At 39.5% G+C, this 21,677-nt stretch overlaps 1 protein-coding gene across 1 annotated transcript in view; it reads right to left on the bottom strand.

Moving 5' to 3' along the window:
• The window catches only part of LONP2 (lon peptidase 2, peroxisomal), an 84,171-nt gene that overhangs the window by 30,095 nt on the left and 32,399 nt on the right, over positions 1-21,677 (bottom strand). The window contains exons 9-11 of the mRNA XM_067550562.1: positions 8,433-8,583; positions 6,896-7,022; positions 5,243-5,373 (exon numbers count right to left, since the gene is read on the bottom strand). Of these exons, the coding sequence (XP_067406663.1) occupies positions 5,243-5,373; positions 6,896-7,022; positions 8,433-8,583 (409 nt within the window). The remainder of the gene's footprint in view (positions 1-5,242; positions 5,374-6,895; positions 7,023-8,432; positions 8,584-21,677) is intronic.

Here is a 21,677-nt window from a genome sequence, read left to right as displayed (position 1 = left end):
GTGTACATGAAAGCTCTCTTTCAGTGTAGAATGAAGCAGAGAGTAGAATATGTAATTAGGGGGTAAAGTCACGACTAATATAAGCCAGCACTGAATTTGGCCTATAATCAACTTTCTGACATCAGATATTATTTCTATGGGAATTCTTATGAGCTCACAAGAACACAGGAAATGGCAAGTTGAAAGAGAAGACATTTTCAAAGAACAAGTATTGCATAAGGAAAAAATAGCAAGGACAATTCTGAAAAACAGATTGTTAAATGGATTTTCATAGAAATATCATGTAACAGTGTTTTATAATTGGTAAAGTTCCTTTATATCTCCTTTCTTATTAATGGTATATTTTTACAGGAAGAAGTCTCAAAGCTTACTGAATTGCATATTACTAACCTGATTTTTTCCTGTTTTTCTGATCTCAGAAAAGTCTCCACTTTTAATATGGAGTGGTCACCTGAAAATGTACAGTGCATGAAAAACACCGTGGCATATTATATCTATATATATTTCGCCATTAACCTCAAATTCTCCACTATGCACAATGTCCAACATCTCCATGACTTTTGAAGATTGGCATAAAGCTAACTGAAGGATTTTCTACAATACAGGCTTGCCAAGAGCTTTCAAGGTTACTCAGCACTATCTAGACAATCTAAACAGCGTACTATATCTTAAGGTCCTTCTATTGTGGAGAGAAAGACACTAAAAATAGACATTATTTGTCTCAAAATATATCTGGAAAAAACAATATATTTTGAAGTATAAGATACTGAAACCAATACTCCCACAGCCAACCTAAACAAAAATGCAATCTCTAAAGTACATTCTACACCCCAACAGTAAAAGCCAGAAAGCATTTTATAATTCACATTTAAGATAAGCATGTTCATTAGTATGCATATGTATTCTCTGCTGTAAAGAATGAGAGAATTCTGAGGACATACTGTGTTTTTACCTCAGTATTGAATACAAAAATATTTGTATGATTATTACTGGTACTGCTTATCCAAGAGATTTTAATTCAGAAGCAAAATAAATGGTGAGAAGATATGAAAACTCTTTAAACCCTATGGATGAACACCTGTTTTCAAAATTGACTACTGTATAGAGATATTTTATGAAAGATGCATTTTTATTAGAGAGGCAATGTGTTTAGTGAAGAAAGCCATTGACTGGGAATCAAGAGAACTGGGTTCAATTCCCAGCTCTGCTTCTGGCCTACTGGGTGACCTTGGACAAGTCATTTCACTTTTTTGTGCCTCAGTTTTCCATTTGTAAAATGGGAATAATGGTACTCATCTCCTCAGTAAATCACTTTGAGATCTACTAATAATTGTTATACAACAGTAAGGTATTATTATGTGTATGGTATAAGTTATTATGTTACTTAGGGCAGGTCTACACTACCTCTTAAGTTGATCTAACTGACATCAGTCAGGGGTGTGAAAAAAGACACTTCTGAGTGACACAAGTTACAGCAATCTAAATGCTGTCCACACCGCTGCTATGTAGGCGGGAGACGTTCTCCTGCCAACACAACTTCCAGCTCTTGTGGAGTAATTACACCAACCGGACAGTGCTCATGTCGGCATACCGCATCCTGCCCTTTGGAATCTAGGTAGAAAGTAAAAGTTCTTGCTCCACAGAACAGAAAAGTGGCGAAGAGATAAAGCCACAATGGGTAAAGCGAAGAGATAAAGCCACAATGGGTAAAGCCCATTGAAGGTCTATAATTTTTATGTTTTTCAACCATATCCCTATTGAAAAGATGGCATTCAACATGGAGACAAAATGCAAGCTCTCAAAGCTACATCACTGTTCCACTGCACAAACAACGAAATTGCATTTGCACTTCCTCTCGTAAAGGGATGTTGGAGTAAAGAATATAAAACAATTTCAAACAAAACAAAAAGAGAGGACACAGTCAGAACAAAAAATTAAAGACTTTACCAGGGTAAGTGTCACCTAATAGTCCAGTTTGAGAGGAAAAACTGTCACAATGCTTGTGGCTGGCAATAGTTGCATCAACATCACTAGAGCCAATGGAAAATTAAGTAGCAAAAAAAAGCTTGGAAATGAGGTAAAAGTTCAGGCAGTTTGAGTTAATCAGATCTTTCAACTATTGTAAGAGTATTCTCGCCTGTTTCTTGGTTGTAAGAGCCTGCATTCACTACAGAATGGTTTCTCCTGTGCAATTTGTTCTGACAGCTCCCACACCACCTTGAATTGACTAAATGTTTAAGGATGGCATCCAACAAGCAAAGAAGTTCTATGAACCAAAATATATTAAAACAAAATACCCAGCTGAAAATATTTTACAGCCATGGTTCCCAACCTTTTTGGCTCGAGGGTCACAAATATGATTTTTATAACCCTGAAGGGTCATCAGTCTCTGCCAGGACCTCCCCCCATCCGGCCCCCCTGCAGCCAGGAAGAAGGAGTTCAACTCCACCTGGGTCCCTAGGCAGTGGCTCCCTTCTGCACCCAGGGGGAATGGGAAATCAGTGCTCTCCTCCCTCTGGCTCCAGCAGGGACCCAGTGCTTAGGGACCCAGGCAAAGCACTTTGCTCTCTGCTGGGGGAGGGGAGCGCTGATCTCCCATTCCCCTGGCTGCAGCAGGGAACCCTGCGCTCCACCTGGGTCCCTAGGCAGCTGCTCTCTTCTGCAGCCAGGGTGACAGGAGGATCAGTTCTCCCTTCCCTCTGGCTCCAGCAGGGACCCCACCACCTAGAGACCCAGGTGGAGCGCTTTGCCGAGCTCCCTGCTTCAGCCCCCAGAGGAGGGGAGTGTTGATCTCCCCTCCCCTTGGCTGCAGAAAGGAGCCTGAACCATCTTTCAGCCCCACAGCAAAGCGCTCTGCCTGGGTCCTCAGGCAGCAGCAGCTCTCTTCTGCAGCCAGTGGGACGGGAGTGCTGGGCCATTTTGAAAGCCCCTACGGGCCACGGGTTGAGAACCACTGCTTTAGAGGCTTGTAACCTGCTCTTAATCTGAGTAAATAGCTGGCCAGGTTGGCCAAAATAGAGGTTGCTTTCCCTTTTCCATTGTTCAGCCTCAATATACTCTAGAATGATAAATTCTCTTTTCAGTAGCAAAGTAGATGGGCAGGCATGGAAGTTTTTTTAAAAAGTGAAAAAATATTAATAATATTGATATATGAACACTGAAATACTTTTAAAACTGATTTGTTTTCCTTTTTCAAATAAAACAGATATGATAATCACAGACAGTTTTAGCTTTCTAACTATTTCACAGCTACATCTTGGACCTTGTGTAACTTCCATCTGTGGTTATTGCTTTTGGTCCTAATTAGTCTATCTGCTATCATAAATGACAAACAAAAAGTTGGCTAAGAAAGACGTTTGGAGACAAGTGGACTATTAGCAAGATGTCAGGTAGTAGATAAGCACAGGAATGACGGCAAGCTATTGTTAATTTCCAAAGCCTGAGAAAAATGCTAGCAGAATAGTGTACTGAGAGCAATTTATAAACATAAATGGTTTTCAAGCTCTTACCAATTCTCTTATCAAGTATTTGTATATTCATCTCTAAAATTATCAGGGTTTACTATATAGAAGAATGCTGAGATATTGAGTGTATAGATCACTTGGAAAGCCAAGTTTACTGACTCAAGTATTATTTATTTTAATACTCTTCATGCTATTTTTCCATGACACACCAGTTCACACATCTTTAAAAAACATGAACAGGCATGAATAATAGGCAAGGTTACCAGAAAGAGATTTTATATTATATATAAAATGCACATTATTCTGGAGATGCAAAACCCCTACTATTCCACACCTGGAAAACTACCACATTTCTAAGCCAAATCCTGCTGTTCTTATTTAGGCAATACTGTCACAGAAATCAGTGTTTTGCCGGAAGCAAGACTGCAAGATTTGATCCATATTTAACAGCTTTACAATGTGGCAAAGCTCTACTAGGACTCAAGTGTAGAGTGCTGCACATTTCTCTCATGACCTATGGAGAGCTGACTTTAGCTCTGCCACAAGTGAAAGGCTAGCTCATTAACCTACTGCACTGGCCTCACCCCCAGAACATTTTATACAAATAAAACCAATGTAATTATAGTGTTTAATTGGATTTGGTGAACTTCTGCACACTAGGCAAAAGAAAGGGCAGAGTGAGAACCAATCTGTGTTAAAAGTTTGTCGTTCAGTATTCCCACACAGTAACAAGATACTGCTGCAGCAGTAAGATACTAACTTCCCTGAACTTCTGTGCATTTAAGTACAGCGATAAGTTTTCACAAAGGTACATTATAACTGATTGTTAACAGGTTTATATTTGTCTGGGTTACAGGGAACAATAAATCACTATCTTCTGTATACATAGAAAATAACTATAGACTTGATAAAGCTGAAAGTAGTTACTAAAGCTCTGAGAGACCAATATCAAGTACTACAATATGCATGGATCAAATAAAAAAATCCTAGTACTTACAAAATGCAAAACAATTTAATTTCCACACTAAAAAAGAGTTTGTCTCTGAGGAGAAAAAATTCCTTGGCTTCCTCCAGACATCAAACTTAAAAAAATGTCAAATACAAACTCTTGATCATTGAAGTATCACTTTCTAGGGTTAGAAGGACACTGTTTCAACCTATGCGCCTCAGCAAGAGCCCTATAATTCTTTTTTGACAGATGTATTGCCTCCTTAAAGCATACAAAAAACCTCAACATATCCATGTCCACAAGTACACTCTCACAATTCAGTAGGTGGCCAGATAATAGCACGAAACAGTTGTGAGCTGGTAAAGTGTTCTGGGTATAGAGATAGAACAATAAAGAAAAAAAAATTCACAAAAACTGGAACCAGGCCATAGTTCAATCTTTGGTTAAAAGTATACTTTCCATGAAGAGCAAAAAGGGGCGTGTGAAAGTTTGTTTACATTAATAACTTGATCTGAGTGACTGAAAACCATATATAAAGCTAATCCCAGAAACCGGAGATGGAAAAGACTTATTTCATTACCTTGTTAATCATCCTAGGAGGGTCGGATTGTGCCCTACGTACGTTCTTAGCCCTGATTCACTACTATGTCACTCCAGTTTTCAAAGCTATTATTCCATTGAAAAGCTTATAAAAACAATGTAGTTACAGAGACATAAAACTCTAGAGTATGGCAGTGGTGAATCAAGCCCCTAATAGTGGATATGCTTCTAAAGTGAACATACCACCACGAGCCTACTTTCTGATAATGTACAAAAAAGGAACACAAACCTTCTTCAGTCACTTCAGAGCGATCAGACTTTGTTTCCTTGTGCTGCCCTTCTGCCACTTTCACAGCCACTGCTCTGCAAATAGCTCCAAATTTCCGATCCAAAGAGCGGACTCCTGCCTCTCTGGTGTATCTGCCACAAAGAAAATATTTTACTCCAGATTTAAGTCTATAAGCAGAGTATCATCAATGCCTGCTTCATTTACCAACACATCAACTTCCTCCCCCCCAAAATCCTATTGCAGTACAGGTACTTTTTCAACGATAGCTTTTGCTTTGTTTCTAGTTTAAAAGATTTCTCTAAAGAGGCTGCAACATCCTTAATCTGAGCAGGGGAAGGAAGAAAAGAACACCTGTGTCCTGACACCTGCTCAGAAAATTTGTTGCAGTATTGGGGAAGAGTGCAGAGAAACAACCCCATAAAAATGGATCCAAATTAGACCTGTGACCAACCCGTGATATAAAACGAGGAGAAGTTTCAGGGAAAATAGGGAGAAAAACATTTTCTCTCAGGTAAGGAAAATACAACTAGGGAAGGATTGAGAAGAGCACTTGTGACATCCCTCAAACAGGAACTTGTGGCAAAAGAGCAAGTTTCCATTTCAAAGAAAATCGTGGCATTGTTGGGGTGCAAGGGAACTCACTACCTATGATACTGACCACCATCTACAGAGTGCCAGGCTGCTGCCCTCTATAAGTCTTCCTCTGCACTTCCCACCTGATATTCCTTTGATCTGCCACTCAAAGGAAGGAGAGAGAATAAGGGTCTTCTTACAGACCCAGGATCATCCTCTCCAGTCCCAACAGTATCCTCTCTCCTGCCTTCTGCAGTGTGAGGTGGATAGTGCAGCCTGCTGCCTTCTCTACCGTTTATGCAATCCAACATGGCCTTTGGCATCACTCCACCCTTGTGCAAAATTTTACATCTCCAGAAGCACACGAAGTGAATAGCTTTTGTTCTCCTCTAAAACACAGGGTCTGTGTTCATCTGCCATCATTGAGTGGTGTGTGCAAGGTTGAGGTGGGAGGTAGGTTCCTTGTATTCTCCTATCCCATCTGTGTTGCAGGCCCTACTGCAGGTGCAATTTTAATATCCAAAACAAGTCAGGAAATTCAAAGTTATGTAGCCCTCAACAACCCCTAACTTAACCCCCTTGTGGATATATGTTATATTTTATTTTCCACTGTTAATTTTATTACCTTAATATATATCTGGAGCATCTTGAATGAGTGGTATTAAAAATAGTGGAAAACCATGTACATGACTTCCTAACATTTAAAGGATTTTTTTTTAAACCATGTTTCTATAAACATGTAATAAGTAGTGGATTAAGACAGTAGTTCTTTACAGGAGATATTAACAAGGATTTTCCAATCTAGGCATAAATAAGTCTTCCATTAAAACAAAAAGCAGCACATGACCTGCTAGGAAGCAAGTTTATAAACAATTGTGCATATTGTGACTCCATGACAGCCTAACCACTCGAATATTGTATGCCCGTAGTTATTCAGTTTACAAAGGAATCCCTTCCTTATGAATCTTGTGGAAATGCTTTATGATGCTTGTGGAATCTTGTGGAAATGCTTAAAAATGTTCTATTTATGTACCACAAAAAAGTGACCTACAACCTAAAAGCAGTGAACAGCACATTTACCTGGTGATGATGTCCAGAGTAGTTACTTGTGGAATCTGAATCTGCTGAGGAGTCAACCCATGCTGTTCTAGCTGTTTAGGGATCAAGTGTCTATGTGCAATTTCTATCTTCTCTTCTTGTGTATATCCTTCAAAAGAAAGCATTTCATTCATCTTCTTACCTACACTATAACAGGATGTCAAACATCTTACTAAATTAAATGTAAACCTAAGGAAATTTAATAATGTAAGGAGTTAGTTTACTGAATTATATTCAATCACTCTCAACCTCAAATAATCCCAGAAGTCAATTACCTCCAACAGATGAATTGCTTGCCCAACTAGACAGTTATTTTAAATTTCCAAAGCATGTCCTATAAAAATTGCTGATTTTTGCTTAGATCAGGCCTTGGATTGAGAGACTGCAAGATTTGGTTTCTGCCATGCCAGATTGTATGAATAATCAATGAAAGCGGAAAATGCTTCTGAAGTATGTTAGGGGGAAACTTCACATCTGTCCATATACTCCATAGTTATTCTGTTGCCAATATGGGAACAATCAAGTATTTACTTATTATGATCATCAAGGGCTTAATTTTGAAAAAAGTTTCTAATTTCACAGGCACAGGCAATTATAGTAACTATTTGCATAGTACATTCATGGCATGGTATGTTATATACAACACACAACTGAATTAGACATCTAATTTTTGGTTACAAGTAGCTCTTACACATTCAAGTTTGGTAGCTGGATGCCAGAATTATATCTATTTAAACCCACAAAATTTCAAATGCAAAATCAGACCCAAACCTGCAAACATGCATGTGTGTGTTTATTCACCCAAACAATTCCACTATGTGCATATGAATTTGCTGGATTGAGGTCTTAGAGAATAAACTGAGACTCTCTAGAAAATTGGCACTGTACGCCATGTAAAAACAATCCGAATGTAAAGCAACAAAAATACAACCACTAAGAGATTCTTCTCCCCTTAAGAATTAGGGTGCACTCAAGGAGGACTTTTTTCTGTGTAGGTCAATGCATATTTCAATGTTGTATCTAAGCAGCACACAGCAACAAATCTGTGACCAGTTAGAATTTAATGGCTGCCACCATGATACCTGCTGTGGCCATTCAATAGGGATAGAACTCCAATCTTCCTACTTCAAAGCAAAAGCTTTCTCATGAAGATCTTGTCAGCTAATAGCTTCTTCACAGCAGGATAGAACAGATACACATCAATCCATTCATTAAAATATTTCACAGAGTGCACAGTACTGCATCTGTCACAAACTGTGTGTCACACACACAGGCCTAGATTTTCAAAAGTGAAATATTAAACATCCCTTTTCTGAAAATCAGGAACCTATTACAGTGTTTCAAGATGGACATCCAAAAATGGAGGCATTCAAATTAACTAGTTGCTTTAGAAAGTCTTGGCAAAGTATTCTAGTTTTCTGTGCTGCTAGTCTTATAAGAGTACACTTTTTCGAAGGGAAGAAATCCATATGATCTAGAACACAAAGCAATCATTTTAGTCAAAGCACTTAAGTGTTACCTGGAACCTGAATGACCTCCATTCTGTCCAACAGAGCTGGTGGGATGGTAGCAGTAGTGTTGGCAGTGGCTATAAAAAGGACTTGGGATAGGTCGAAGGCTACATTTAAGTAGTGATCGGTGAAGCTATGATTTTGTTCTGGATCCAAGACCTTAACAAGAGTGAACACAAAAATAATGCTATATGTCTCTGACATACTGCTTAGCTGTTTTAGTTAATTACTTCTAGAGTCTATACTGCACAGAACACACAAAATTGTAATAGAAATTCCTTAATAAAACTTGTGTCTAGTTTAGAGTAATGAGTAGATATTAATCTTTTCCAGATACCAGCATGAATACATTTAGATAACATGAGCATATTTTTAAACACCATCACTATTCTTACTTTTAGAATAGGATATCAGAAACTACTGAAAGCCAAACTCTGTACAATACACACAGTGTATTCTGATTCCTAAACCCTTCTAAACTCATGCAGTTTACTTCAGCTCAGTTCCACTGAAGCTGCCACTAGCATTTCAAAATTAACTTCTTTAAAATCTCTTATATTAGAGCTTTTATATGCATTACTTTTCATATTCCTGTATGATCAACTTTGCCTTTTAAAAATGTTTATATAAACCTCAACCATTTTCTTCTCGTGCTGATTGTGCCTTCAGGATTCATATTACACAATGCCAGCAACGTCATCAAGCATTCCAATAAGCACTGCTCTGGTGAGGCCACTGATACCAAAAATTAAGAGCTTCATTCAGTCTTCAGGCTAGTTTATTCCTCTCATAAGACTACACATACTACATAAATCACTACAGTATTCCACCACAGCCAAAGGATTACTTTTCAAATTATACCCTGAAGAAGTGAAGGGTTTCACTTACTATTATTCAGAGTATTTATAATGTCTGAAGTATTTATACAGGTAGTACAAAGACTCCTCTAAAAAAATCTCTGCTTGCAGAGAAGCCCTCCCTCAAGGAATTTAACAAAATATAGACTCTGTTTTCATAGTTTTTAAAGAAATGAAGAGGTCTTGATTTCTCTATATCTGTCACTTAGCCTCGGAGTCGGAGGTGCACTGTTGGTTCCTACGTGACCAGGGCTGTACGGTGCCAGGGAGCAGTGCTACGGGGAGGGCAACCATAGCATCATGGATGTCTTGCCCCTAGATGGTACTGGGAACTTTTTTTAAACCAGTGGCCTGGGGTCCTGTTCTCGATCCCGCCTAAGATGGAGTGTTGGTACCATGCTCTCTATGAGCACTCTCGCCGCCTCAAAGGTCTCCGGAGTGGAGGGGAGCTGCAACACCTCCTCATGCTCTCCCTGGGTGGGAAGTCCAAGGGCACCAGATTCAACAGACCCCCTCAGTGGGGCCGGAGTCAATGGTACCATGCCTGAGGGTCTGGGACTGGAGTGGCCCAACGTAGGTCGCACTCTGCTCAAGCCTTTATGCCCAGATGTTTTTGGCATCAGCGAGTGTCTCTTCTGTTTTCTTTTGCTTTTTATGTAGGACCAGGGATTGATAGCGGTGCCATGTCTCTCCATGTGACTCATCCCTCAGTGCCAGTGATGCATGCCAGTGCCAAGTGTCTCTATGCACAGAATCTTTCCTCAACGCCGTATTTCTTACCTATGTCGGTGCACTCTGCACCAAAACGCTGGGCCTTGGTTCTGCAGGACTTTGCTCCGGGGTTGGAGAGCTGCCTCCATTAGGATATATTTAAGTTTCTGGCTTCTTTCCTTTTTGGCTCTAGAGCAGAAACCCCTGCAGATCTTGCGGCGATCCCTCTAATGGGTCTCTCCCACACACTTGAGATAGGTTGAATGTGGATCATTTCTTGGCATAGGTTTTTTACAGGCCCTGCATGACTTAAAGCTAGGGAATCGAGGCATGCCCTGGCACGGGGGACAGGAGGAAGAAGGGAAAAGACCCCAATAAGTGGGATCCTAACTACTCTAATTATACTAATCTATGAACTATCACTACTAATGCTAAATTTTAACTATTTACAGGTATGTATGAAAAAGTCCACCGGGGAAGAGCTTGCTGAGCAAGAGAAGGGCGATGTTCCAGCAACTGTCACAGTTGGTAAGAAGGAACTGAAGGGGTGGGGGTGTCGGCAGGGCCCTATATATGGTGCCATGAGGGCGCAACTCCAGGGGGCACCAGAGCGGATCCTCTGGATACCACTAGGGGAAAAAACCTTCTGGCAACTGTGTATGTGGCGCACACACACCTACTTGGAATCAACATGACCAAGTACTCGAAGAATACATGTTTCCCCAGTTTAGGTTTTATAGTATACATGGAAGTGGCTGGTAATAGATAGCTACCTATTTAACCCTCAAGGCCCTCAAAATATTGAATTTAACACTACAGAGCAGAAGAATTATGCCTGCTTTGGAGTGAGTCTTTATACAGCTTTTGCATTATATATTCTTCCACACAGGAATTTCAAACATATTAAATAGATAATTAAAGTTAATTTAATAGAAATTCACTAACTTGTCTGGCCTATCCACATTACTAGAGTTCTATAATATTTGTAGTAAAATGGAAAGTATTGAGGGATGACCATGACCTCTAATGACTGAGCCTTGGGTTGGCACCACATCTTTCCTCTGTAGTAGCAGGGAAGGAAGCAAAAACCACAAGTCCTGTGGAAGCAGTGCAAGGGATCTACATGAATGGTAGGGGAAAATAACGAGGAGAAGTACTCTACTATACTTTTCCATATACCTGTCACCAAAGCACTCTTCACTAACTCTGTGTTGCTCATGGGTTACTTGGAAAAAAGGTTCAGGGATAGCATGGAGTGGAGTCATGGTAAAGAAGCCCTGTCTGGAATGTTCCTATTTCAGGGCAGCCCAGATTCCAAAGTAAATGGATATTAGTTAATGCAGCTCAAAATGCCATTAGCTTCCTCTCTGCATTGTGTGATTCTCCATCAAAAGGGTCCAAAAGAATAGTCATCGCCCAGGTTAACAGAAGTTGATCCAATAAAAGATATTACCTTCTCACTTTGCGTGTCTCATATCCTTGGACCAACACAACTACAACAACAACGCTAAATTAAAATGGAAATTCCATACTGATCTCAGCTCATCAAAATTAGTATTAACGCAGTAAGCACCAATAGAATTCACTTATGTTCAAGTGGGCAATTGGAGAATTATTTGAGAGGAAAAGACAATTAACTACTTGCTGGTGTACAGCTCTCATTTCTAAATGCTGATATTGGTATACCCAGAAATTCTAGACCACCAGCACCTACAGAAAATATTTTGTTGCACATTCAATGGTCTCAACATGCTTCACGTGCATAGTACTAAGATACAATGGGCATGAGCAACACGCCTTATTTAGGCCAAACAACAATTAAAAGGTCACTTTAAACTGGAAATCAAAGCAATTAAAAAAATAATGCATTAGTAGCAGTTTAAGGTAATGTACCTACCTGAGTCCTTCTGCCAGTTTCAATAGTTCTAAAAATCACATTTTTTCTATTATTCAAAGTGTTTTTCTTTCCCTTGTTGCTGTGTAAAATATCCACACAAACAGTAGGCAACCCTCCTACTGGGAAAACATTGAAACTGTTTCAAATGTATAAACTGCAAAAAAACAAGGTTACTTACCAGTAACTGCTGTTCTTTGAGATGTGCTGCTCGTGTCCATTCCACTACAGGTGTGCATACCTCCGTGCACGGTTACCCAGAACTTTTTTCCCCTTAGCAGATCCCATAGGGCCAGTTCCCGTGCCCCCTGGAGCTCCTTGCACATGCCACGGTATATGAGGCGCTGCTGGCCCTACGTCCCCTCAGTCCCTTCTTTCTGCCAACTCCAGCAGCGGGGACAGGGGATGGGTTGCAGAATGGACATTTAACACTTGGAGACCCCCCGGAAAGAAGGAACTGAGGGGGTATAGGCCAGCAGCGCCTCATATACTGCGGCATGTGCGTGGGGCTCCAGGGGGCGCCGGAGCCAGCCCTATGGAATCTGCTAAGGGGAAAAGAGTTCCAGTTAACCGTGCACAGGGGTGTGCACACCTATAGCGGAATGGACATGAGCAAGCACTCAAAGAAGAATAAACTATTTTCTCTGATCTCTTTCAGTTACATTCACCTTAGAGATCACTCGCAACAACAGCAGGTAAACAGGAGTTTGATTTTTAAGTCAACGCCGGCCCTTTAAATTTCAGTGGTATTTTTGCCTGACTAAAGAATGAAGGATCAAGGCCGGTGTTTACAAAATGAACATGAAAAGTCTGGAAAATGTTATATATTTAAACAATCCCACATGTACTAAAGGTTTACTTAGTGTATGTGGTTCTGTTATAAAGTTGTTTAGTACCCCTAAAGTTGTGTGTGTTTGGTTTTACCAAAAGCTCATTTACAATCCTTTGTATAATTTTGGTTTGAATGAAAAACATAACTAAGCCAGCAATCTCATTGATCTGACTACATCATGTATACTAAGCTCGTGTATCAGATGACCTGAAATTAGCCTCTACTGAATTTTGTGACTGCAAAAATGCATGTGCACCCCATTTTATATGCATGCGTTGGCATTTGCACACCGAATTCAGGTAGCTTGATGTTTATTTACATAGCTAGATGTTCAACTACCTAAATCTATATGCTTTAAAACAGGCGCACGTGTATTCCTGTGAAAATCTGGCTCACTGTGTGCAAATTAGTTACAGCATAGAAAATTCATTGCCATATAGTGACATTAACTCTGACAAGGAAAACCACAATAATTTACTGCTGTTATAAAAGAAAAACTAAAGGCTTAAATAATAAAGTGTTGGCTTTCTGCTGCTAGTATTTTTTACTGAAGAAGTGTTAGTTGAAATACTCGCACGTATTTCAGCTTTCACTTGACTCATTTTTCACTATTAAAAAAGTACAGTATTTACATGGATCAAATCACTATGAATGTGCTGTCCTCCAGCTTTTGAATTGTGTCTGAAATTAAAAGTCCATACATATGGTAATAATCCACATCTGCTTCCTACCCCACACCTGTCTACCACCTTCATCTTTCTCTCTTAAATTACTGTGCTTTTTCTTCCCACATGATAAATTATCAATGCTATGTTGACACGAAAAGTTCTCACATTACACATAATGGAACCTATGCAACTCCTGAGCAATTGCATATTGCTGTCAAGATAATTTATCCTTCGCATTATGGCATGAATACATCCCTTGTCCTAACTATTTGAATAACAGCCCTGAACAGTGTTTGTAGTTTTTTTTAAAATTACAATCTGACTGAATACAAACACTCAGAAATAACTTTCATTATTATAAATCCTTTGCACTTTTTGAAAAAAGAACATTTTAGTTCAAAAAGCTTTCAATCACAAAGAATCAGTCAGGTGCATTTTTAACTCACTGTAAACGCAAAACAGCTAAGAAGCAGATGTTAAATGGAACTATTTTAGTTGATGTCATTTCATTAGTAAGGCACCCGTTTTGAAATCCTGTACATGGTCTGGATAAGTATCTGGAAATATACGACTATATAATAAAATGCAATTCATATATTCATTTTACAGATAAGGTCTGATTATTAAAAGCATACTTGAAAAATATACTTATGTCCTAAAGGCAAGAATATGACTCACTGAACATTTCCCCTCAGCAGTTATTGTTCATCACTGTGTCATTAGGTTATTCAGAGGCTTGTTACTGAGCACTCTCCTCAGCAGACACCTGTTGTGATCATTTATCTTCTCCTTTACTAACTGAGACAAAGGCCCTCAAGAATCATGGCCAGCCAACTGCATTGAGCACTAATTCAATCAGCCTGGTTATATATGAATCCCTATTATCACATTCTAATTCTACAATTTAGAGGAGTGTATAACCATATAAAATATTGTGACCAAAGCTGTGGTAGATTTTCTCCAAAGAAAACAACTATCAATAGAGATCACAACCAGAATTAATCGTTTGTTGAAAGCCTACTCTTGTTCCTTTTCAGGTAAAACTGTTCTATCATGACTTCCACTGAAATCTCAGCAGGATATGAACAAAATAACTTTGTTTCATTAATTGAGACAAAATGGAGCTTATTTACACTGGCAATTTTATTAGAGTTTATGGTTAAACTTTTCAAAAGGGCCTCAAACCCATCCCCTAACTTTCAACATGCTCATTTATGCACGCAAGCAGCATTTGCATACAATTTAGAACTGTGCACACAAACTGGCCACATCTTTGAAGCATACATCATATATTTCTGAAAATGTTAAAGCCATTGAATCTTGAAAGCACAATATTCTTACAGTCATATGCAGCAAGTTAAAAACACTGGGAATGCCCCTCAAGTTTTATTTACTGGATTTTAAAATTCATTCAAGTGTACACATCAATCCTCCCCATTTTCTTCCCATCCCATCTGTCTAACCACATCCTTTATGGAATCCATTTCTTAGGGCTAAGTTGTTGGCCAACATGTTATTTATGCAATAGCAATAATGTATTTTAAAATACTTCCAGACAATATGATTGGATACCTTTTATCTTATGGTTTCAGTTAAGAGTCAGATGTATGAAATTTTGAATTATCTGACGGAATTTTAGTTTTTCACAAGAGCAGACTTCTCTCTCTAGATTAGTACCTCTTTTCTTTGCCATGCTGGATATTTCTAAGGTGAGGAAAAAGAGAGACACTCCACTTTTATTTGGACACTATTCCAACAACCTTTCCAAAGTCAACAAAGGTGCGTTTCAACAACTTGCCTTTATCTAATATAGCAAGGTTAGAATTTTTCCAAAATTTAGGTTGATGGAAAATATCATTTTATGCAAAAATAATACATAAGGAGAAAAAATATCTTGGTAATTTCCTGCAGAATGTTCACATGCATACAAAGGTTTCTCTGTACAAAATATTTTACTACCACAAAATCCAGAGGTAAGTCCCATGGATGTTTAACTGCCTGCCAATAATGCTTGGTCTTATTTCACTTTCCTACAGGCACATACTAACAAGCACTTAAATCTATTTCTATTTTCTCCAGCTTTCAACAGAGGACATCTAAATTTAGAATAAATGTTCCCTTGTTGACCAATAGTAACTGGAAATAAGACGACATTCTGTTTTGCTCTAGCAATAACTCCACAGAAGCATTAGGACAAAAATATATCCAATTTCACCTTCAAATTTGTGGGACAAGACACATTTATTCTTGAGTTTACCCACTGTACTGGTACCATTGAGGATTATCACCATTATAGTATACCTACACACATTAAGACAGGGCTCGACAAATTTGTTTTGGAGCTAGGAGCCAGCCCAAAAATGTAAGGAGCCAGACAAGGTGGGCTCAGTGGCGGGGCGCCCTGGCCAGAGCACAGCAGCCGCAGCACTCCCACCTCCCAGCCATGCCACATGGGCGCAGCGGCACCCTGGCCGGAGCATGGTGGCCGCTCCCCCCAGAGAAATACTAGGTGCCAGACTTAAATTTCTAGGCGCCATGGCAACCTGGCGCCCGGGGTTTGCCGAGCCCTACATTAAGACCTTTTTCCCATGCCGTTTAAGATTAATAATGGAAGCTAGCCAGCATAAAAGTGTAGTTCGAATAACAGATGTGCCACTCAGCTGATCACATGTGGTAATTATTTTCCTATAAAATAGCCACACTTGTTCAATCCAAATGGAAATTCCAACAAAAACACAACCACCAAAGCACATTAAAATTGCCAGATATTGAGGTACGAGTTCTTCAGTAGAGGACGTGAAGGACCAGCTTCAAAATGTTTAGGCAGCAGATATCAAGTAGGTTTTGGAATAAGGAGGCAAGTAGGTTTTGGTAACCTTAGTAACAATACTGATGTAATTTAAAGAAAGATAATGCTATGGCTCAAATCACCTTAGAAAGGCAGCAAAAGAAATGATAAGACGCAAGACTGCCGGGAAATGAGCTCACAAAAAAATACTTAAGATCTCTGTAATGAACATGTACTTGAGAATATCAGATTTTCCACATTGGGTTTGTATCAAGAAGGCAACTAGGAAATAAGAGATTCATTCAACTATTCATTGTACCTGGAAGTCAAGGTGGAACAATCAGTTAGGTTTGGTATTATATTCAGTGTCCAATCATTGTTTGAGCAAACAATCGGGTTCATTAAACACTGAACGGAAATAAATGTATTTGTGATATAGTCAGATCTTTGAACCAAAAGGAAAACCAAAAACTTTACAAACTATGGGGGACAGATCCTCTACTAGTATGAAGTATTGCAGCTTCATTCAAGTTAATGGCACTAAGGCAATTTGCACCATCAGAAGATCTGGCTTAGTTTGCTCAAAGTACAAATTCCTTCATGCCCTACTGGAATGCCCACTATTATGGAGGTAAAATGTGCAAAATGCTTAAAAGCATATAAAAACACGACCCAGTAATCTAAGATAGGAAATGAAGAATACTCTAGCTGAAACTTTCAGAGGGGTAGCCGTGTTAGTCTGTATACAGCAAAAACAACGAGAGTTCTGTGGCACTTTAAAGACTAACAAATTTAATATTTGCAGACATAAGTTTTCGAGAGACTTCAGCTCTCTTCTTCAGATGCAGTAATACAGAAAATAGGTAACACAGAGGCATCTTATAGATATCCAGGTGCATTGAGAACAATGGGGGAGGTGGAGTCCGGAAGTTACAGGTAGAATAAAATTAATCAAACTAGAATTTGGGTACAAACTTTGGGGATAGCACCCCTACTCTTAAGAAAATTGTCACACTTTTTATATTTCATGCAAAAGACGGCACCTCCAGATAACAGATGCTGAGCCACTGCTTCAGTATTGACTCCAAGTGTTTACTAAGTGGCACATTTTCCACTTCCACCACTTATGCCAGTACCTAGATTCTCCTAGGATCTCTCTCATCCTTGCACTGACTAGGCCCAGTCCAGCTTAGTCCGAACTCTGAAGATATGAGTGCAGAAGTACTAGAAAAGGCTGACACTGAACTTGATTATTACCAGTGTACTAAGTAGCTTCGATTTTTAGGTTTTAAACACAGATTTTCTCCTGTTATTTTTTAAAGCTCATTGTCACATGAAACTATTGGCCTGATCATACTTTGAGGTTTTCTATGCATTTCAGGAATGGGTACTTGATAGTTAGGGAACTACGTAATTAGATGACCATGCATTGCTTGGATTTTTAATAAAAGTTATTTAATGAGAATATGAGATTCTTTCAGGCAAACAGATTGCAAATTAACTTGAACTAAACATAAAAACACCACAAAAGACAACTAAATCAATGGCTTGTAATCATTCTGAGTTTCAAGGGACTGGCTGACATTCTCAAAAAATCATGTATACGGTTAAGATTCTGTCATGGTAATTTTTAGTAAAAGTCACAGGCAACTTGTGGGAAATAAAAATTCACGGAAGCCCACAGCCTGACTTCTACTAAAAATAATTGTGGGGGAGGAGGGGTGGAACGCCCGAGCCCTGCCACCCTGGGGTGAGGGGCTCCAGCACCTGCCACTGAAGCCAAAAAAGTCACAGAGGTTTGTTAAAGTCACAGAATCCGTGACCTACGTGACTAAATCATATCCTTAATCATGTATAATGGGGAAAAACAAAGTTAAACTGCTTTTGTAGAAAGGCATACGCCAAAGTGACAACTGCCATAGAACAACACTTGCTTTTAAACAGTGTCTTTCATACTTAAAGTATTCCATAGTGCTAAGCAGTAAGTTAAAAAAACCACATGATTGCAAATGACTCTGTAGGCAATGGAATAATGATTGCACACTCAGTAATAGTGCACACACAGCCATGATAAGTACAAGCCTGATGAAAAAAGGGTGTTGATTAGGATACCAGGATAAGCCTGTAATCTTTGAGAAAAGGCTCACAGAAATATTAAATTGCACCCTTGACAACTATCAGAGATGAGCAATAAGTTGGATACAGTACTCCAGATGAGGCTTCATTAGTGCCCAGGAGAGAGGGACAATTACCTTCCATTTCTTACACAGAACACTCCTGTTAAATACACCCCAGAATGATATTAGCCTTTTTCACAACTGCATCACGTTGTTGACTGACATACAATTTGTGGTCATCGATAACCTCTATTTATTTGTGGTCATCTATAATCTCTATCCTTTCCTTTTCAGCAGCTCTACCATCTAGCCAATTATTTCCCATTTTGTAGTTGTGCATTTGATTGTTCCTTCCTAAGTGCAGTACTTTGCACTTGTCTTTTCTGAATTTCATCTAGTTAACTTCAGACCAATTCTCCAATATCATAGAATCATAGAATATTAGAGTTGGAAGGGACCTCAGGAGGTCATCTAGTCCAACCCCCTGCTCAAAGCAGGACTAATCTCAACTATATCATCCCAACCAGGGCTTTGTCAAGCCTCAGCTTAAAAACCTCTAAGGATGGAGATTCCACCACCTCCCTAGGTAACCCATTCCAGTGCTTCACCACCCTCCTAGTAAAAAACTTTTTCCTAATGTCCAACCTAGACCTCCCGCCCTGCAACTTGAGACCGTTGCTCCTTGTTCTGTCATCTGCCACCACCGAGAACAGCCTTGCCCCATCCTCCCTGGAACCCCCTTTCAGGTAGTTAAAGGCCGCTATCAAATCCCCCTCACTCTTCTCTTTTGCAGACTAAACAAGCCCAGTTCCCTCAGCCTCTCCTCATAAGTCCTGTGCTCCAGCCCCTAATCATTTTGGTTGCCCTCCGCTGCACTCTCTCTAACTTGTCCACATCCTTTTTGTAGTGGGGGGCCCAAAACTGGACACAATATTCTAAATGCGGCCTCACCAATGCCGAATAGAGGGGAATAATCACTTCCCGTGACCTGCTGGCAATGCCCCTCCTAATGCAGCCCAATATGCCATTAGCCTTCTTGACAACCAGGGCACACTGCTGACTCATATCCAGCTTTTTATCCACCGTTACCCCTAGGTCCTTTTCTGTAGAGCTGCTGCCCAGCTTGTCGGTCCCCAGTCTATAGCTGTGCATGGGATTCTTCCTTCCTAAGTGGAGGACTCTGCACTTGTCCTTGTTGAATCTCATTAGATTTCTTTTGGCCCAATCCTCCAGTTTGTTTAGGTCACTCTGTATCCTATCCCTACCCTCCAGGGTATCTACCACTCCCCCCAGCTTAGTGTCGTCCGCAAACTTGCTGAGGGTGCAATCTACCCCATCCTCCAGATCATTAATAAAGATGTTGAACAAAACCGGCCCCAGGACCGACCCCTGGGGAACTCCGCTTGTGACCGGTTGCCAGCGAGACATGGAGCCATTGATCACTACTCGTTGAGCCCTATGCTCTAGCCAGTTCTCTATCCATTTTATAGTCCATTCATCCAACCCATACTTCTTTAACTTGCTGATAAGAATACTGTGTGAGACAGTATCAAATATGTCAAGGTCATTTTGAATTCTAATCATGTTTTCCAAAGTGCTTAATATTCTTACCAACTTGGTTTCATCCACAAATTTTATAAGCACAGTCCACTCCATTATCTAAATCAGTAATGAAAATATTGAATAATACCAGACTCAGGACTGATCCTGCAAGAAACCACTATATATGTCCTCCCAGTTTGATAGCAAAGCACTGATAACTATCCTGAGTATGGTCTTTCAACCAGTTGTACACCTACGTTATAGTAAATTCATCTAGACCACACTTATCTAGTTTGCTTATGAAAATGTCATGTGGGACTGTCAAAAGCCTTACTAAAAATCAAGATATATCATCTCTGCTCCCCACTATTTACAAGGCCAGTAACACTGGAAATTTATTTGTTTTGGTATGATTTGTTCTTGACAAATCCATGCTGGCTGTCTCTTATAATCCTATAAGCTACTTAGTATTTACAAATTGTTTAATAGTTTATTCCAGTATTTTTCCAGGTATTGAAGTTAGGCTGACTGAACTATAATTCCTTGGGTCCTCTTTGTTCTTTTTTTTTAAAGACAGGTTCTATGTTTACCTTTCTCCAGTCCTCTGGGGCCTCACTCATCTTCCAGGAGTTCTCAAAGACAATTGCTACGGATATGATTTAGTCATAAAGGTCACTGATTCTGTGACTTTAATGAACCTCTCTGACTTCTTTGGCTTCAGTCTCCAAGGCGGGGGCTGCAACTGTCAGCCCCCTTGGCTGTAGGGCAAGGGCTGGAGCCCCCCTACCTGGCAGCAGAGCTCAGGCTTCAGTTCCCCACTCCCTCTGTGGTCAGCCTCTACCATCCCCCCCCATTATTTTTAGTAAAAGTTAAGTCACAGGCAATAAACAAAAATTCATGGACACACACAACCTGACTTTTACTAAAAATAACTCTGACAAAATTTTAATCTTAATAATTGCTAATGGTTCTGAGATTGCTTCAGCTAGTTTCTTAAGTCCCCAAGGATGAATTTTATCAGGGCCTGCAAAGTTGAATACATCTAACTAATCTAAATATTGTTTAATCAGTTCTTTCTCTATTTTGACTTGCATTCCTTCCTCCTTATTAATATTAATTGTGTTGAGTATCTGATCACCATTAGCCTTTTTAGTGAAGACTGAAGCAAAACAGGCATTAAACACCTCAGTCTTCTTAATGTCATCAGTTATTAGCTCTCATTCCCTGCTAAACAGAGGACGTATGCTTTCCTTTCTCTTTCTCTCTCTCCCAATGTATGTAAAGAACCTCTTCTTATTGTCTTTTAAGTCCCTTTCTAGGTATAATTCATTTTGTGCCCTACCCTTTCTGATTTTCTCTCTACATATATGTGCTATTATTTTGTACTCATCCTTAGCAATTTGCCTATGTTTCCACATTTGGTAGGATTCCTTTATGATTTTCAGGTCACTAAAGAGCTCTGATGGAGCCATACTGAACTCTTCCTATCTTTCCTTCGCATCAGGATAGTTTGCAGTTGTTTCTTTAATATCATCTTGAGAAACTGCCAACTCCTCCTGAACTACTTTTTTCCCTTAGATTTTCTTCCCATGGGAACTTACCTCCAGTTCTCTTAGTTATTTAAGTTTGCTTTTTGAAATCCATTGTTGTTATTCTGCTGCTCTAACTCCTTTTCCTTAAAATCATGATCACTTTCATCCACATTGCCTTCCACCTTTAGCTTCGCTACCAATTCCTCCCTGTTGGTCAGAATCAAGTTTAAAATGACTGACCCTCTGATTACTTTCTCCACTTCTGAAATAAAAAGGTGTCTTCAATACATTACAAGAACTTACTGGAAATAT

The sequence above is a fragment of the Emydura macquarii genome, unplaced genomic scaffold (genome assembly GCF_026122565.2).
Source record: "Emydura macquarii macquarii isolate MOO-44397 ecotype Brisbane River unplaced genomic scaffold, CSIRO-AGI_Emac_v2 contig_295, whole genome shotgun sequence".
Lineage (NCBI taxonomy): Eukaryota > Metazoa > Chordata > Testudines > Chelidae > Emydura > Emydura macquarii.
This window is presented reverse-complemented; position numbering and strand designations above follow the sequence as displayed.